At 47.8% G+C, this 18,777-nt stretch overlaps 2 protein-coding genes across 3 annotated transcripts in view; one reads left to right on the plus strand and one right to left on the minus strand.

Moving 5' to 3' along the window:
- The window catches only part of LOC120019411 (neuronal acetylcholine receptor subunit alpha-2-like), a 37,901-nt gene extending 32,052 nt beyond the window's left edge, over positions 1-5,849 (plus strand). Inside the window, exons 7-10 of the mRNA XM_038962699.1 lie at positions 1,756-1,978; positions 4,467-4,863; positions 5,471-5,540; positions 5,724-5,849. Of these exons, the coding sequence (XP_038818627.1) occupies positions 1,756-1,978; positions 4,467-4,863; positions 5,471-5,540; positions 5,724-5,849 (816 nt within the window). The remainder of the gene's footprint in view (positions 1-1,755; positions 1,979-4,466; positions 4,864-5,470; positions 5,541-5,723) is intronic.
- A 1,817-nt stretch (positions 5,850-7,666) lies between these two features.
- LOC120019200 (protein-tyrosine kinase 2-beta-like) overlaps positions 7,667-18,777 on the minus strand; it is a 67,988-nt gene continuing 56,877 nt past the window's right edge. For both annotated transcript variants that reach the window (XM_038962512.1, XM_038962511.1), the window contains 9 exons: positions 18,084-18,288; positions 17,865-17,973; positions 17,206-17,388; positions 16,412-16,561; positions 15,205-15,240; positions 13,815-13,839; positions 13,501-13,679; positions 10,185-10,265; positions 7,667-8,191 (listed from right to left, as the gene is read on the minus strand). In XM_038962512.1, the coding sequence (XP_038818440.1) occupies positions 7,970-8,191; positions 10,185-10,265; positions 13,501-13,679; positions 13,815-13,839; positions 15,205-15,240; positions 16,412-16,561; positions 17,206-17,388; positions 17,865-17,973; positions 18,084-18,288 (1,190 nt within the window). In that variant the 3' untranslated portion in view covers positions 7,667-7,969. The remainder of the gene's footprint in view (positions 8,192-10,184; positions 10,266-13,500; positions 13,680-13,814; positions 13,840-15,204; positions 15,241-16,411; positions 16,562-17,205; positions 17,389-17,864; positions 17,974-18,083; positions 18,289-18,777) is intronic.

The raw sequence follows: 18,777 nt of genomic DNA on the forward strand, positions 1-18,777 counted from the left end.
CCAGAGCCGCCAACCAGACAGGATCTGCCAGAGCCGCCAACCAGACAGGATCTGCCGGAGCCGTCAGCCAGCCATGAGCGTCCAGAGCCGTCAGCCAGTCATGAGCTGCCCTACAGTCATGAGCTGCCCTACAGTCATGAGCTGCCCTACAGTCATGAGCTGCCCTACAGTCATGAGCTGCCCTACAGTCATGAGCTGCCCTACAGTCCGGAGCTGCCCTACAGTCCGGAGCTGCCCTACAGTCCGGAGCTGCCACTCAGTCCGGAGCTGCCACTCAGTCCGGAGCTGCCACTCAGTCCGGAGCTGCCACTCAGTCCGGAGCTGCCACTCAGTCCGGAGCTGCCACTCAGTCCGGAGCTGCCATTCAGTCCGGAGCTGCCATTAGTCCGGAGTTGCCCCTCTGTCCTGAGCTACCTCTCTGTCCTGAGCTACCTCTCTGTCCTGAGCTACCTCTCTGTCCTGAGCTACCTCTCTGTCCTGAGCTACCTCTCTGTCCTGAGCTACCTCTCTGTCCTGAGCTACCTCCAAAATCATGTGGGGGCCTTGGGGAGGATTCTTAGGCCTAGGTCGTGGGCGAGGGTCGCCACTCAAAGGACGCTAAGGAGGGGGACAAAGACAGTGGTGGAGTGGTGTCCTCGTCCACCGCCGGAGCCGCCACCGCGGACAGATGCCCACCCAGACCCTCCTCTTGAGTTTTAGGGGTGCGTTCGGAGTCCGCACCTCAGGAGGGGGGTACTGTAACGTCCTGACCAGAGTTCCTATGTGTTGTGCTTGTTTAGTGTTGGTCAGGACGTGAGCTGGGTGGGAATTCTATGTTGTGTGTCTAGTTTGTCTGTTTCTATGTCCAGCCTAATATGGTTCTCAATCAGAGGCAGATGGTAATCGTTGTCCCTGATTGAGAATCATATATAGGAGGCTTGTTTTGTGTTGGGATTTTGTGGGTGTTTGTTTCCTGTCTCTGTGTTTGTTCTGCACCAGATAGGACTGTCTCGGTTTTCACGGTTTGTTATTTTGTAAGTTGTTTGTAGTGTTCACTTGTTCTTATAATTAAACATGTTGAGCACCCGCTACGCTGAATTTTGGTCCTCTCCTTCACCTATGGAAGAAAACCGTTACACCCTGACAGGTAGTAATAGGTGAAAGGTTCAGAGGTCTATTTCTTGCTTTAGAAAACACAATTAGTTTAGTTTTGTCAGTATTGAGGATAAACTTCAATTGACATCAAGGTATTTTGAAGAGTATAAAAAGCAGTTTGCAAGTTCTGGAAAGATTTTGTGAGAGATGAGGCACAACAATAAATAACAGCATCATCAGCTTAAAAGTGAAGTTTGCGCATTTTGCAAATTTTTGTCTAAATTATTTATTGTATCAGTCAGTCAGTCAGTCAGTCAGTCAGTCAGTCAAATAATCAAACAATCACTCAAGCAGGTAATATTATAAAAGTGTTGTACATGATGTGTATGATATGCATAACGTATTGTCTATGTTTCTATGTGTTTATACATTAGCACTAGCCTGGTCCCAGATCTGTTTGTGTTCTTGCTAACTCCATTGCTGTCAATGTCAAGCCACACTGAGAGCGAATCAGAGCCAGCAGTGTGTGACAATTTTCCTCTAAAGGGAGACTATAAAGTGTATCTCTGTCACCTAGACTACAGTAGACCTGAACAACTATATCTACACAGTGCTTATGAAGCTTTTATGTATGCCATATGAAGCCTTTATAGAGTTGGACGGTTGATCTCTATCCCCTAGAACACTGTGGACCTGAACAACTACTGGGAGAGTGGAGAGTGGGCCATCATCAACGCAGTGGGAACATACAACACCAAGAAGTACGACTGCTGTCATGAGATCTACCCTGATATCACCTACTTCTTCATCATCAGACGGCTGCCTCTCTTCTACACCATCAACCTGATCATCCCCTGTCTGCTCATCTCCTGCCTCACCGTCCTGGTCTTCTATCTCCCCTCAGGTAGATTCCTAGTCTTCTATCTCCCCTCAGGTAGATTCCTAGTCTTCTATCTCCCCTCAGGTAGATTCCTAGTCTTCTATCTCCCCTCAGGTAGATTCCTAGTCTTCTATCTCCCCTCAGGTAGATTCCTAGTCTTCTATCTCCCCTCAGGTAGATTCCTAGTCTTCTATCTCCCCTCAGGTAGATTCCTAGTCTTCTATCTTCCCTCAGGTAGATTCCTAGTCTTCTATCTCCCCTCAGGTAGATTCCTAGTCTTCTATCTCCCCTCAGGTAGATTCCTAGTCTTCTATCTCCCCTCAGGTAGATTCCTAGTCTTCTATCTCCCCTCAGGTAGATTCCTAGTCTTCTATCTCCCCTCAGGTAGATTCCTAGTCTTCTATCTCCCCTCAGGTAGATTCCTAGTCTTCTATCTCCCCTCAGGTAGATTCCTAGTCTTCTATGTCCCCCATCTCCCCTCAGGTAGATTCCTAGCCTTCTATCTCCCCTCAGGTAGATTCCTAGTCTTCTATCTCCCCTCAGGTAGATTCCTAGCATTCTATCTCCCCTCAGGTAGATTCCTAGCATTCTATCTCCCCTCAGGTAGATTCCTAGTCTTCTATCTCCCCTCAGGTAGATTCCTAGTCTTCTATCTCCCCTCAGGTAGCTTGTTAATGGTGACTCTAGTCGCATTTCAGTCAGTGACTTCACTCGCTCAGACCTTTTGAAGTAGTCGTTATTTCACTTGTTCTGCAAGATGCATGGCTTTTGTGGACCGATAGGTAACGATGCTTCATGGGTGACTGTTGTCGATGTGTTCAGAGGGTCCCTGGTTCGAGCCCAGGTTGGGGCAAAGAGAGAGACGGAAGAAATACTGTTACATGAACAATTCAGAATGTAGCCAACATCCCCATCTAGTGGAGGTTTTAGAACATTACAGGTTGTTACAACTAAGATTCTTGACATACATATTGCCCATGTATTAGTTTATGTTAGTAACAGTTACAGTAATTCAGAAACAAATATTGAAAGAGCATTAAGCTTATTTTAAATCTGCTTAAGTAAAAATATATTTAAAAAACTAAAACAAAGGAATTTCTCTATGCTGACTTCATTCACAAATTAAAAGCCAAACTTGTCTTTCATCAACCAAATATGGCTTAATAAATGCCTTTATCTATAATGCATGCAAAAAGAAAAAGGGCATATGTTAAAAAATATAAAATGAGAAAAAGGGGGTTAAAAAGAACGCTGATGGGATCCTCCTCTTTTTAAGAGGCCATCACTCGCGCAATTGCATAGCCTATAGAAATGTTGCGCAACATGAGCTCATGGGCTCGCATGAAATGTTTGATTAGATTTTCGATTACATTTGTATTGATGTCAGAGTGATTAGAGGGACAATAGAGTGTGAGTACCAGGCAGTTAGCAAGTTTTGTAGGCTATCAGGAGAAGCCTAATTACCGTGACTAAACGGTCACGTGGAATTTGACTGCCTTCATGACTCGTGCCTGTCGGTGTGGCGGTAATACGGTTACCTCAACAGCCCTAGTGTAGACTATGTTTGCCATGGTAACAAAACTGTATGTTGTTTAGTTACAAAAACAAATACGTGGGAAATGACTCTGTTCCTTTCATTGAGATTCTGTGGTGAAACTGAAAGACAACTTACAACCAGCCCCAGAAAAACAGAAGTGGTCTGAGCTGAAGGACCAGTGTTGCTGACATATGTGTGTGAATGTGTGTTTGTGCGTTTGTATGTGTTGTTTCTGTGGGCCCATGGTGACCTATTCCTCAATACCCAGAACCAGCTACTGACCAGCTACTCAATTTGCTTCTGGAAACAGTTTAGTTTTGGTAGAACACTGGTGTGTAAATAGAATTTCTGACATTTTAGCTACTATCCCCATTGCTTACCAGCTAACATCCCCAGCTCCGATGGGAAAATCTGGTGTAGAGCGAGGTGTCATCCTAAATACCCTCTCCTGCTATTGTGCCCTTGAGAAAGGCACCTACCAACTGTTCCAGGGCTGCTGCATTGTGGCTGACTCATTGCTTCCAACCTCTTGGGGGGTGTGTGTGTGTGTGTGTGTGTGTGTGTGTGTGTGTGTGTGTGTGTGTGTGTGTGTGTGTGTGTGTGTGTGTGTGTGTGTGTGTGTGTGTGTGTGTGTGTGTGTGTGTGTGTGTGTTTTGGGGGGTTGGGTTGTGTGTAAAAATACATTTCCGTTCTCTGCAAGATGGACCAAAAAGTATTTTTTTCCGTCCCCCCTCCTCTTCCACCTCTCCCTCCTGTTCCTCCTCCCCGTCTTCCCCCTCTTCTTTCTTCTCCTCTTCCTTCCTCATCCTCCTCTTCCTCCTGTTCCTCCTCCCCATCTTCCCCCTCCTCTCCTTCCTCATCCTCCTCCTCCCTCCCTCCTATTCAACCTCCTCCTCCTCTTCCCCCTCTTCCTCCTCATTCTTCTCCTCTCCTTCCTTATCCTCCTCCTCCTCCTCTTCCTCCTTCTTGTTCCAGACTGTGGGGAGAAGATCACTCTGTGTATCTCCGTCCTCCTCTCCCTCACCGTCTTCCTGCTCCTCATCACAGAGATCATCCCTTCCACCTCCCTGGTCATCCCTCTGATTGGAGAGTACCTCCTCTTCACCATGATCTTCGTCACTCTCTCCATCGTCATCACTGTGTTTGTCCTCAACGTCCACCACCGCTCCCCGGGGACCCATAAGATGCCTCGCTGGGTCCACTCTGTCTTCCTGGACCTGATCCCCAGGTGGCTGTTCATGAGGCGGCCTGCACCAGATGGAAGGAGACGCAGGTTGTTGTTGCTCCAACAGGGGGCAGCGGTGGCACGGCACCAGGGACGGACCACCACCACTAGACTACCAGGTGGTAATAACAGGACCATGAACAATACGTTAGTAGACTGTTATTTTTAGGGACGGTTTCCCAGACACAGGTAAAGCCTGGTTCCAGAACTATTAACCATTCTTAATGGTGATTTTCTACTGAAAGTGCTTCTTAGTCCTAAACTAGGCACACATTGATAAACATGTGTCCGGGAAACTGGCCCTCAATATATGTTTTGTTGTACTCCCATGACTGAGGCAACTTTATATGTAGTTTAAATGTATCACATCCAATCATTAATGAATTCCTTAATTCCTTCATTCAGGCCTAGTCCGTCCTCCCTGCCTCAGCACCTCAGCCAGCTGGCTTCGGGACGGAGGAGGTGAGACCACGGAGGATCTCCAGAGACGGACGCCCTGTTATGAGGATCTGGAGCTGGGGACTTTGACCTCGTACTTCTCCTTCCGCCCTCCGTCACCCACACCCCCGGGCTCCACTCCTCCACCCCAGCAGAACCACCCACCCCCAGGGGCAGGACAGCCCCAGAACCGCCTGGACAGGGGAGGAGGAGGAGGAAGAGGGGTGAATAGAAGGGTTAACCCCACCCAGCGACCGGATAAGATAGATAACTTGGTGTCAGAGTCTAGAGGGATAGAGTTCCCTCTGTCTCCCAGCGTTATACGGGCTCTGGAGGGGCTGCACTACATCGCAGACCACCTGAGGGCAGAGGACGCTGACTTTAGTGTGAGTGATTATGACAACTAAACTATCAGCACGAGTAACAATCATATTGCAGATTGCTGCTATTTACGTATGTTAGGTTATGTTGTTTCACCTTCTTTAGTTGACTAAAAAGTCCAAAAAAAAAGTTGTATTTTTTTAAAGAAAAGAAAAGTGGTTACCATTCATTCATGTCTCTCCATCCAGGTGAAGGAAGACTGGAAGTACGTTGCCATGGTGATCGATCGTATCTTCCTGTGGATGTTTATCATCGTGTGTCTCCTGGGTACCATCGGTCTCTTCCTTCCTCCCTGGTTGGCCGGCATGATCTAGGACCTTGGGGTGTCTGTGATACCCGCCCCGGAGCGGGCACCATGGGACTGGGGTGTCTGTGATACCCGCCCCGGAGCGGGCACCATGGGACTGGGGTGTCTGTGATACCCGCCCCGGAGCGGGCACCATGGGACTGGGGTGTCTGTGATACCCGCCCCGGAGCGGGCACCATGGCCTTGGGGTGTCTGTGATACCCGCCCCGGAGCGGGCACCATGGGACTGGCACTACAATGACAGGCCGGTGGTAGGAGTGGAGACAGATGAAGGACTGTCACTAAGTTAGTAGGATGACTACCAATAAGGGAGTTCCATTAAGTCCACCGGACTATGACGTGACGTGAACGGGCAAAAGTGGTGAGAGAGGAGCGCCCTCCTACAGTAATCTGCGCCGCTCGGTCATGTTGTCAACAAGGCAGCATGGTGCATCGTCCAGGAAACATATCTTTTCCATAAAATATATGTTTTGAATTTTCAAACTAGTTTTCATTGGGAAGGCTGATATAAAGCCTTTGTTTATTCAAATAAATCCCTTTTTGCATGTGAAAACACAGAATCCTACAACACGTGCTTAACCCGTGGCACTTTTGTGTTGAGCCCGGGAGACAGCCCGGTTCCAAATGGTTCCATCAACGCTAACCCGGTTCAACCGGGCAGGCCTGGGGCATTAGTAGAATCCCCTAAATGTACTGCTTCATATTGGAGAAGCAATGACGTGTGGGTAAATTCTATCCAATAAGATTACTTGGCTGTTTTGGAGGAAGTAAGGGGCAGAAAGAAGACTAACTTCTTAGTATGAACTCTGAATCAGTTTGTACTACTTCTCACTCACTCACTCACTCACTCACTCACTCACTCACTCACTCACTCACTCACTCACTCACTCACTCACTCACTCACTCACTCACTCACTCACTCACTCACTCACTCACTCACTCACTCACTCACTCACTCACTCACTCACTCACTCACTCACTCACTCACTCACTCACTCACTCACTCACTCACTCACTCACTCACTCACTCACTCACTCACTCACTCACTCACTCACTCACTCACTCACTCACTCACTCACTCACTCACTCACTCACTCACTCACTCACTCACTCACTCACTCACTCACTCACTCACTCACTCACTCACTCACTCACTCACTCACTCACTCACTCACTCACTCACTCACTCACTCACTCACTCACTCACTCACTCACTCACTCACTCACTCACTCACTCACTCACTCACTCACTCTGCTGCTGCCATAACATTATAAAGCATATTTTATTAACAATGTGTTGCTGTGTAGTAAAGTATAAATAGAAACGGCTGTTTTGGGAATGAATAGGAATAATCAGAACTTTCATAACTTCCTGTATAATTGCACAGAAAGCATATACCTTCCTTTCCAAAGTACAACACTATCACAGTTGTCTACGTCAAAAACAAACGTCTAGAAACAGCTTCACACATTCCATAAAATAACAAATATGCTTTTAAAAATAAAATAAAAACTGTCACACTAAAACAATACAATTGATCTGGCCAGCATTACTAGGAATAACCACAGGAAGATCACCTGGGAAGTAAATTCTCCGTTATCCCTAAGCAGACAGAGAGAATGTGACTATTTAAAAAATGATTTTCTTAAAGAGATTCACCGATACGTTCCTATACGTTTTACCCAGTAGTTCTGAAGTAGCGCTTTAGGGATTTCGTAGCTAATTGACGTAAAACAGTAATTCATAGATTATGTATGAACTACACATTGGACACATCCAGCCCAAAGAGGGAGATTTAAAAAATACTTAGTAGTCGCCAAAGTTCCAGAGCACGTCTTTAATTTAAAGCACTGAGATTATAAACAGATATCACACGAGGAAGTCCTCTTTTCTGTCCATTTCAATCCTGACATTACATTTTTAGTCACACTGATGCCAGTCATATTGATGCCAGTCATATTGATGGCACTTATCTCGACAATTGTACCTGCAAGTCACTGATGTCCATCCAATCAGTCGCAACATGTTTGGTTCTGACCTGTCCTCCAATGAAGAAGAAAAAAAAAAAACACACTTGGAAATTATCCATCCATCCAGAGGGGGTGTCCTGTGGGTATTTACCCCACTATGGGGTCTCCGGTTTGGGCTTGGCCAGGTTGGCCCTGACCCTGGCCTGGTCCACAGCATCCAGGAGGTTCTTCCCATCCATGGCCAGGTTGTGTGCTGCGGTCAGCATCTGTTTCTTACACTCTTCCTTCAGAGAGGTGACGGCGTTCTGCTGGGCCAGACGCATCTTACTGATCAACTCTGACATGTCGTTGTTCAACAGCTTCTGCGTGCCCTCGATCTGACCAGGGGGAGGAGAGGAGGGAGGAGAGGTGGGAGGAGGGAGGAGAGGAGGGAGAGAGGGAGGAGAGGAGGGAGAGAGGGAGGAGAGGAGGGAGAGAGGGAGGAGAGGAGGGAGAGAGGGAGTGGGGAAGAGGAGACAGGGAATAGTTAGTCAACTCTGACATGTCGTTGTTCAACAGCTTCTGGGTGCCCTCGATCTGACCAGGGGGGAGGAGAGGAGGGAGGAGGGAGAGAGGGAGGAGAGGAGGGAGAGAGGGAGGAGAGAGAGAGGGAGTGGGGAAGAGGAGACAGGGAATAGTTAGTCAACTCTGACATGTCGTTGTTCAACAGCTTCTGGGTGCCCTCGATCTGACCAGGGGGGAGGAGAGGAGGGAGGAGAGAGGGAGGAGGGAGGAGAGGAGGGAGAGAGAGAGGGAGGAGAGGAGGGAGAGAGGGAGGAGAGGAGGGAGAGAGGGAGTGGGGAAGAGGAGACAGGGAATAGTTAGTCAACTCTGACATGTCGTTGTTCAACAGCTTCTGGGTGCCCTCGATCTGACCAGGGGGAGGAGAGAGTGTTAAGGGAATGGTAGTCTGTGTGCTAGTCTGTTTTCTCTTTTAGCCAACTCCTTTGTCATGGTTCCTAAAGTGAACATCTCAGTAGAACAACAGAATAGAGGGATTGAGAGACTGAAGATGTGCCTTTGAGGGCAGGGGATATCGGCAGGTAGCCTAGTGGTTAGAGGCAGGTAGCCTAGTGGTTAGAGACAGGTAGCCTAGTGGTTAGAGGCAGGTAGCCTAGTGGTTAGAGGCAGGTAGCCTAGTGGTTAGAGGCAGGTAGCCTAGTGGTTAGAGGCAGGTAGCCTAGTGGTTAGAGGCAGGTAGCCTAGTGGTTAGAGCGATGAGCCAGTAACCGAAAGGTTGCTAGATTGAATCCCTGAGCTGACAAGGTAAAAATCTGTCGTTCTGCCCCTGAACAAGGCAGTTAACCCACTGTTCCCCTGAACAAGGCAGTTAACCCACTGTTCCCCTGAACAAGGCAGTTAACCCACTGTTCCCCTGAACAAGGCAGTTAACCCACTGTTCCCCTGAACAAGGCAGTTAACCCACTGTTCCCCTGAACAAGGCAGTTAACCCACTGTTCCCCTGAACAAGGCAGTTAACCCACTGTTCCCCTGAACAAGGCAGTTAACCCACTGTTCCCCTGAACAAGACAGTTAACCCACTGTTCCCCTGAACAAGGCAGTTAACCCACTGTTCCCCTGAACAAGGCAGTTAACCCACTGTTCCCCTGAACAAGGCAGTTAACCCACTGTTCCCCTGAACAAGGCAGTTAACCCACTGTTCCCCTGAACAAGACAGTTAACCCACTGTTCCCCTGAACAAGGCAGTTAACCCACTTTTCCCCTGAACAAGGCAGTTAACCCACTGTTCCCCTGAACAAGGCAGTTAACCCACTGTTCCCCTGAACAAGGCAGTTAACCCACTGTTCCCCTGAACAAGGCAGTTAACCCACTGTCCCCCTGAACAAGGCAGTTAACCCACTGTTCCCCTGAACAAGGCAGTTAACCCACTGTTCCCCTGAACAAGGCAGTTAACCCACTGTTCCCCTGAACAAGGCAGTTAACCCACTCTTCCCCTGAACAAGGCAGTTAACCCACTGTTCCCCTGAACAAGGCAGTTAACCCACTGTTCCCCTGAACAAGGCAGTTAACCCACTGTCCCCCTGAACAAGGCAGTTAACCCACTGTTCCCCTGAACAAGGCAGTTAACCCACTGTTCCCCTGAACAAGGCAGTTAACCCACTGTTCCCCTGAACAAGACAGTTAACCCACTGTTCCCCTGAACAAGGCAGTTAACCCACTGTTCCCCTGAACAAGGCAGTTAACCCACTGTTCCTAGGCCGTCATTGAAAATAAGAATATGTTCTTAACTGACTTTCCTAGTTAAATAAAAAGGTAAAATCTAAAAATAAAATATCGGAGAGAAGGTGTGAGAGATGATTGTTACTGTACCTCCGTCCTGATGGATCCATGCAGGGTAGGTAGAATATCATCCACACTGTGGATCAGACTCCGCAAGGTCAGCCCTACAGACTGGAGAGAGAGAGGAGAGTCATTATATCAAATAAAATAATTCCCGACAAGTCGAGCTGTTACCGCGGCTACGGATACAAGCCCCGCCCCTCCCGGAAACCTCTTTCTTAAAGCTAAGGATCCGGGTCACGTTCTGCCCATGTGTTATTTTACACACATTCATTATTCTAACGTAGCTGCCCCCCCCCCCCCCTTCATGTTCCTCTCATTACCCTCTTCTGATCCATGGTGATGTAACCTGTGTCTCTGCCTCATGCTTCTGAACAGATGAAAATAAAAACCCTGCGGGGATTTGAACCGACGTTCCAAAAAACAGCTACGACTTTTAACTCTCTGTCTGTCTGTCTCTCTCTCTCTGTTGTAACAGATATAGTGCAGTTACACAAGCAGGATGCCTGTTTGTGTCGTGTTTTATGTTTGCAATACTGACAACAATAGCAGGTACGAACATGTCGGTTTATGATTTTGTGTAAAAATCCGCCAACTCTCCTACTGAAAATAAAAAGAACATGAAATGCTTCCACGGATACGTGGAATGCAATAGTTTAAACAGTTCTGTGTACAACATTGAAGGCTACACATGTGACCAGACAAAGGAGGGGGGGAACGGTACCGGAGTCCTCAGCACAGCAGCTACATAAGTTACGGACTGGGTACTCAGCACAACAGCTACATAGGTAACGGACTGGGTACTCAGCACAGCAGCTATATAGGTAACGGACTGGGTACTCAGCACGGCAGCTACATAGGTAACGGACTGGGTACTCAGCACGGCAGCTACATATGTAACGGACGGGGTACTCAGCACAGCAGCTATATAGGTAACGGACTGGGTACTCAGCACAGCAGCTACATAGGTAACGGACTGGGTACTCAGCACAGCTGCTACATAGGTAACGGACTGGGTACTCAGCACGGCAGCTACATAGGTAACGGACTGGGTACTCAGCACGGCAGCTATATAGGTAACGGACTGGGTACTCAGCACGGCAGCTACATAGGTAACGGACTGGGTACTCAGCACAGCAGCTATATAGGTAACGGACTGGGTACTCAGCACAGCTGCTACATAGGTAACGGACTGGGTACTCAGCACAGCTGCTACATAGGTAACGGACGGGGTACTCAGCACAGCAGCTATATAGGTAACGGACTGGGTACTCAGCACAGCAGCTACATAGGTAACGGACTGGGTACTCAGCACAGCAGCTACATAGGTAACGGACTGGGTACTCAGCACAACAGCTACATAGGTAACGGACGGGGTACTCAGCACAGCAGCTATATAGGTAACGGACGGGGTACTCAGCACGGCTGCTACATAGGTAGCGGACTGGGTACTCAGCACGGCAGCTACATATGTAAATGACTGGGTACTCAGCACGGCAGCTACATAGGTAACGGACTGGGTACTCAGCACAACAGCTACATAGGTAACGGACGGGGTACACAGCACAGCAGCTATATTAGGTAACGGACGGGGTACTCAGCACGGCTGCTACATAGGTAGCGGACTGGGTACTCAGCACGGCAGCTACATATGTAACGGACTGGGTACTCAGCACGCCAGCTACATCGGTAACAGACTTGGTACTCAGCACAGCAGCTACATAGGTAACGGACTGGGTACTCAGCACAACAGCTACATAGGTAACGGACTGGGTACTCAGCACAGCAGCTACATAGGTAACGGACTGGGTACTCAGCACAGCAGCTACATAGGTAACGGACTGGGTACTCAGCACAGCAGCTATATAGGTAACGGACTTGGTACTCAGCACAGCAGCTATATAGGTAACCGACTGGGTACTCAGCACGGCAGCTACATAGGTAACAGACTTGGTACTCAGCACAGCAACTACATAAGTAACGGACTGGGTACTCAGCACAGCAGCTACATAGGTAACGGACTGGGTACTCAGCACAGCAGCTACATAGGTAACGGACTGGGTACTCAGCACAACAGCTACATAGGTAACGGACGGGGTACTCAGCACAGCAGCTATATAGGTAACGGACGGGGTACTCAGCACGGCTGCTACATAGGTAGCGGACTGGGTACTCAGCACGGCAGCTACATATGTAAATGACTGGGTACTCAGCACGGCAGCTACATAGGTAACGGACTGGGTACTCAGCACAACAGCTACATAGGTAACGGACGGGGTACACAGCACAGCAGCTATATTAGGTAACGGACGGGGTACTCAGCACGGCTGCTACATAGGTAGCGGACTGGGTACTCAGCACGGCAGCTACATATGTAACGGACTGGGTACTCAGCACGCCAGCTACATCGGTAACAGACTTGGTACTCAGCACAGCAGCTACATAGGTAACGGACTGGGTACTCAGCACAACAGCTACATAGGTAACGGACTGGGTACTCAGCACAGCAGCTACATAGGTAACGGACTGGGTACTCAGCACAGCAGCTACATAGGTAACGGACTGGGTACTCAGCACAGCAGCTATATAGGTAACGGACTTGGTACTCAGCACAGCAGCTATATAGGTAACCGACTGGGTACTCAGCACGGCAGCTACATAGGTAACAGACTTGGTACTCAGCACAGCAACTACATAAGTAACGGACTGGGTACTCAGCACAGCAGCTATATAGGTAACGGACTGGGTACTCAGCACGGCAGCTACATCGGTAACGGACTTGGTACTCAGCACAGCAGCTATATAGGTAACGGACTGGGTACTCAGCACAGCAGCTATATAGGTAACGGACTGGGTACTCAGCATAGCTGCTACATAGGTAACGGACTGGGTACTCAGCATAGCTGCTACATAGGTAACGGACTGGGTACTCAGCCCAGCAGCTACATAGGCAGTGTACTGGGTACTCAGCCCAGCAGCTACATAGGCAGTGTACTGGGTACTCAGCCCAGCAGCTACATAGGCAGTGGACTGGGTACTCAGCCCAGCAGCTACATAGGCAGTGGACTGGGTACTCAGCTATGTAAAAATAAATCCTGCACATGCACAGAAATATCAGTATTTTTGTCCTGGGAAAATTGGGATACAGAAACTCTATGTTATAATGCTTCCGTGTGTCTATTGCCTCTATTCTACAGCAGACCTGGATACAGTCAAATACTTTCATATACTTGATTGTGTTTGCCTGGTACAATGGGACTCATTTTCCCAAAAGTGGAACACCAAGCTGAAGTGTCTGATTCAGGTTTTTTCCTACGGCTCGAGTCACCACCTTCCATGTCTTTACCTTCACTATGTTGATGTATTGTTCAGGCTGTAGTGTGCTGACATCGTTCTTGAACTGTACCACCACCTTGACCAGCTCCATGACCGCATGGTACACCTGGTCATCTGACCGGTCCAGCTCTGCTGTGGGGGCGGCCTGGGCTGTGGGGGCGGTGAGACGTGGGGGCTTGTCTGGCGTGGCTGGGGTTTCAGAGAGGAGAATAGAGGGGAGAAAGGAGGGGTGTATGAGAAGGACTGGAGGATAGTTTATGCTACTTTTGTTTCACTTCGTCAAATTCCATTTCATACGACTAGATGTTGTGAAGGACCACTCACCATGTTCAGTCTCAGCTTCAGGTGACTATAGACAGAGAGAAAAGCAGAATAACTATAGAAACCTGACAGACAAATCATCATACCTACTACAACTCCAGATCGCACAGCGGGAAAGTCAGCTGGGGATTTGTTACCAATTCATTGTGATCTCATGTACAGACAGACGAGTAAACGAACAGACAGACGAGTAAACGAACAGACAGACGAGTAAACGAAGACAGACGAGTAAACGAACAGACAGACGAGTAAACGAACATACAGACGAGTAAACGAACATACAGACGAGTAAACAAACAGACAGACGAGTAAACGAACATACAGACGAGTAAACGAACATACAGACGAGTAAACGAACAGACAGACGAGTAAACGAACATACAGACGAGTAAACGAACATACAGACGAGTAAACGAACATACAGACGAGTAAACGAACATACAGACGAGTAAACGAACATACAGACGAGTAAACGAACAGACAGACGAGTAAACGAACATAGACGAGTAAACGAACAGACAGACGAGTAAACGAACAGACAGACGAGTAAACGAACATACAGACGAGTAAACGAACATACAGACGAGTAAACGAACAGACAGACGAGTAAACGAACAGACAGACGAGGAAACGAACATACAGACGAGTAAACGGACAGACAGACGAGTAAACGAACATACAGACGAGTAAACGAACATACAGACGAGTAAACGAACATACAGACGAGTAAACGAACAGACAGACGAGTAAACGAACAGACAGACGAGTAAACAAACATACAGACGAGTAAACGGACAGACAGACGAGTAAATGAACATACAGACGAGGAAACGAACAGAGACGAGGAAACGAACATACAGACGAGGAAACGAACAGAGACGAGTAAATAAACATACAGACGAGTAAACGAACATACAGACGAGTAAACGAACATACAGACGAGTAAACGAACAGACAGACGAGTAAACGAACAGACAGACGAGTAAACGAACAGACATACAAGTAAACAAACATACAGACGAGTAAACGGACAGACAGACGAGTAAACGAACATACAGACGAGTAAACGAACATACAGACGAGGAAACGAACATACAGACGAGGAAACGAACAGAGACGAGTAAACGAACATACAGACGAGGAAACGAACAGACAGACGAGGAAACGAACAGACATACGAGGAAACGAACAGACATACGAGTAAACGAACATACAGACGAGTAAACGAAGAGACAGACGAGGAAACGAACATACAGACGAGGAAACGAACAGACAGACGAGTAAATAACAGACAAGAAAAACATAGGCTATGGTAACACTGCACCTAAAGCCTGCAGGTAGAAAGCTTTAGAACGTGTTATATTCAAGTATGATCTTTAATACAAACACATACCAGTGGGCTGGTGGCGTCCTCCTGTCTCATGGGATCCTGTAAAGGAACAAGTAGGTTCAGGTTCATTTGACATTATATGGACGTGGACCCTCGACTGGCCACTGCCCTTATGGTCCCCAAAGGGACAGTCATTTCAAACACAGACCCACTGAGAGGGAGAGTTACGGGGCTGGTGGGTAGGGTGGAAAGGGGGTTGGTTGACAGGGTGGACCGAAGGTAGTTATGGTGGACAGGGCGTACAGAGAGCTAGTGTTTAGGGCGGGTTGCTAGGTCTAGGGGGGTAAAGGTCGAAGGTATATTCCCCACCAGGAATCATTACTCCTTGGTCAACCACTTGTTGTTAAACTTGCTGTTAGGGGGTTGTTATGGTGTTGCTAAGGTAGGTTGCTAGGTCTAGAGGGGTAAAGGTCAAAGGTATATTCCCCACCAGGAGTCTCTCCTCCTTGGTCAGCCACTTGTTGTTAGGGTGGTTGCTAGGGTGGGTTGCTAGGTCTAGGGGGTAAAGGTCGAAGGTATATTCCCCACCAGGAGTCTCTCCTCGGTCAGCTACTTGTTGTTAGGGTGGTTGCTAGGGCGGGTTGCTAGGTCTAGAGGGTAAAGGTCAGAGGTATATTCCCCACCAGGAGTCTCTCCTCCATGGTCAGCCACTTGTTGTTAGGGTGGTTGCTAAGGCAGGTTGTTAGGTCTAGAGGGGTAAAGGTCAAAGGTATATTCCCCACCAGGAGTCTCTCCTCCTTGGTCAGCCACTTGTTGTTAGGGTGGTTGCTAGGGCGGGTTGCTAGGTCTAGGGGGTAAAGGTCGAAGGTATATTCCCCACCGGGAGTCTCTCCTCGGTCAGCCACTTGTTGTTAGGGTGGTTGCTAGGGCGGGTTGCTAGGTCTAGGGGGTAAAGGTCGGAGGTATATTCCCCACCAGGAGTCTCTCCTCCTTGGTCAGCCACTTGTTGTTAGGGTGGTTGCTAGGGCGGGTTGCTAGGTCTAAGGGTTTAAAGGTCGGAGGTATATTCCCCACCAGGAGTCTTTCCTCCTTGGTCAGCCACTTGTTGTTAGGGTGGTTGCTAGGGCGGGTTGCTAGGTCTAGGGGGTAAAGGTCGAAGGTATATTCCCCACCAGGAGTCTCTCCTCCTTGGTCAGCCACTTGTTGTTAGGGTGGTTGCTAGGGCGGGTTGCTAGGTCTAGGGGGTAAAGGTCGAAGGTATATTCCCCACCAGGAGTCTCTCCTCCTTGGTCAGCCACTTGTTGTCCTCCATCATCTGTTGTTTCTGTTGTCTCATCGTCTCCTGCATACGCTGTCTCTCCATCTGCCACAACCGCTGGGCGTCCTCCTTACTGGACGGCTCCACAATGAACTCACCCTCCTATTGGAAGGCGGACACACATTCATATAGTAGAGTAGCTAGTGATACAGTAGCCTTGCTTGTTGGCCTTATAGCAGTAACACAGGGATTTAACACAAGCACGGGACACATGACTTGGATCGTCATCGAGACCGAACATAGAAGGAGTAAATGAAACGGAAACTAGGTTGAAGATACTGTATCCCTGAAAAACAGATGCTTACGGTACCTTAAACCCAGCTGAGGGTGGAAATAGAGTAACTAGAGTCTAGAAGGAAGTAGACTAGAACTAGATAGCTGAGTCTAGAAGGAAATAGACTAGAACTAGATAACTAGAGTCTAGAAGGAAGTAAACTAGAACTAGATAACTAGAGTCTAGAAGGAAATAGACTAGAACTAGATAACTAGAGTCTAGAAGGAAGTAGACTAGAACTAGATAACTAGAGTCTAGAAGGAAATAGACTAGAACTAGATAACTAGAGTCTAGAAGGAAGTAGACTAGAACTAGATAACTAGAGTCTAGAAGGAAGTAGACTAGAACTAGATAACTAGAGTCGAGAAGGAAGTAGACTAGAACTAGATAACTAGAGTCTAGAAGGAAGTAGACTAGAACTAGATAACTAGAGTCGAGAAGGAAATAGAGTATCACCCCCATATAGTCTCACCCCCATACTGCATCGTCGTGGAGGCATCATGGGCACCACCACTGTGTTGCTCCTAGAGTCTACAGCAGTGTAGTATTCACAGGGACTGACCAGGTCTGGAGAGCTGGCACACAGGGCCTCATTCAGCGGAACATGCAGGCCAATATTGTTACCAAAACGACCCCCAGGTTTCATCCTGGAGGGCTGGAAACACAGGGACAGAAACGTTGACAGGCACTGAGTAATTTATACGCTAATTCTAACAACGCTATGACACAAAACAATGATGCTGAAGGCGTGTGTGTGTGTGTGTGTGTGTGTGTGTGTGTGTGTGTGTGTGTGTGTGTGTGTGTGTGTGTGTGTGTGTGTGTGTGTGTGTGTGTGGACATGTTTAACAGACAAACATTTAACCAACTGGGGACATTTTGTTAGTCCCCACGAGGTCAAATGCTATTTCTAGGGGGTTTAGGGTTAAGGTTAGATTTAGTGTTAGGGTTAGAATTACATTAAGGGTTAGGAGCTAGGGTTAGTTTTATGGTTAGGAGCTAGGTTTAGGATTAGGGTTAAGATTAGGGTTAGGGAAAATAGGATTTTGAATGGGACTGAATTGTGTCCCCCAGCAAGGTTAGCTGTACAAGACTATGTGTGTGTGCGTGTGCGTGTCTCATCAAGAAGACTACCTTAGGAGGAGGCTCGTTGAAGTCGAACTTGGTGTCAAAGAACTTGTTGGAGCGTTTTCTGTCCCTCTCTCTCTCTGCCTCCTGCTCCTTCTCCATCTGATGGACGTCACTGTGAAAAGAAAAAGTACATATTGGCAAGCTATTTGTGGTTTACCAACCTTCAACCACATTCAAATCAGATTTCAGAACACAGCCAAGTCAGGCCATGGCAGTCAGTACCTGATCTTAACGACCAGCTCTGTGAAAGAGGGTCTCTCGCGGGGGTTGTAGGACCAGCAGCGTGTCATGAGGGAGTAGAGGGCAGGAGGGCAGTCGTCAGGTTTGGGTAGTCTAATGCCTTGCTCCAGCTGGATGATGACGTCACGGTTCTCCAACCAGAAGAAAGGCTGCTGCCCTCGGCTCAGGATCTCCCACATACACACCGCTATGGAGAGAGAGAGAGAGAGCAGCTGGTAAAATAATGAGCTCCTAATATCTAAGTATTTTATATCATATTTCAAATGATTTAGAGGAAGAGTACATTGGAGACAAATAAGTGAGTGAAAGATAAAGGAAGTAGGACTAAGAATATAACATCAGAAGAAGAGAATACATCAGAAAACAACTGTTATCCTGATAACTCAACTGGATAGGTAACAAGCTAACAGTTGTTTACCACGTTGCTAGGGAGTTGCTAAGACAGTTTCTAACTACCTGCTGTTAGCTAAAAAAAAACTAGCTAACAAATAACTAAAAGGACAATCAGAAATTACAAAAGGGACAGGAAAACAAGTATATAAACTTACACAAGCAAGATAAAACAGGAAAGGACAGGAAAACAAGAAAGGCAAGCTTTGTTTACATATAAAAACACCTAGCTACAGCCAGCTGTAATCAACTAAGATGGATACATTTACAAGCTCCAAGCTCAGCA

Source organism: Salvelinus namaycush, chromosome 24 (assembly GCF_016432855.1).
Source record: "Salvelinus namaycush isolate Seneca chromosome 24, SaNama_1.0, whole genome shotgun sequence".
NCBI lineage: Eukaryota > Metazoa > Chordata > Actinopteri > Salmoniformes > Salmonidae > Salvelinus > Salvelinus namaycush.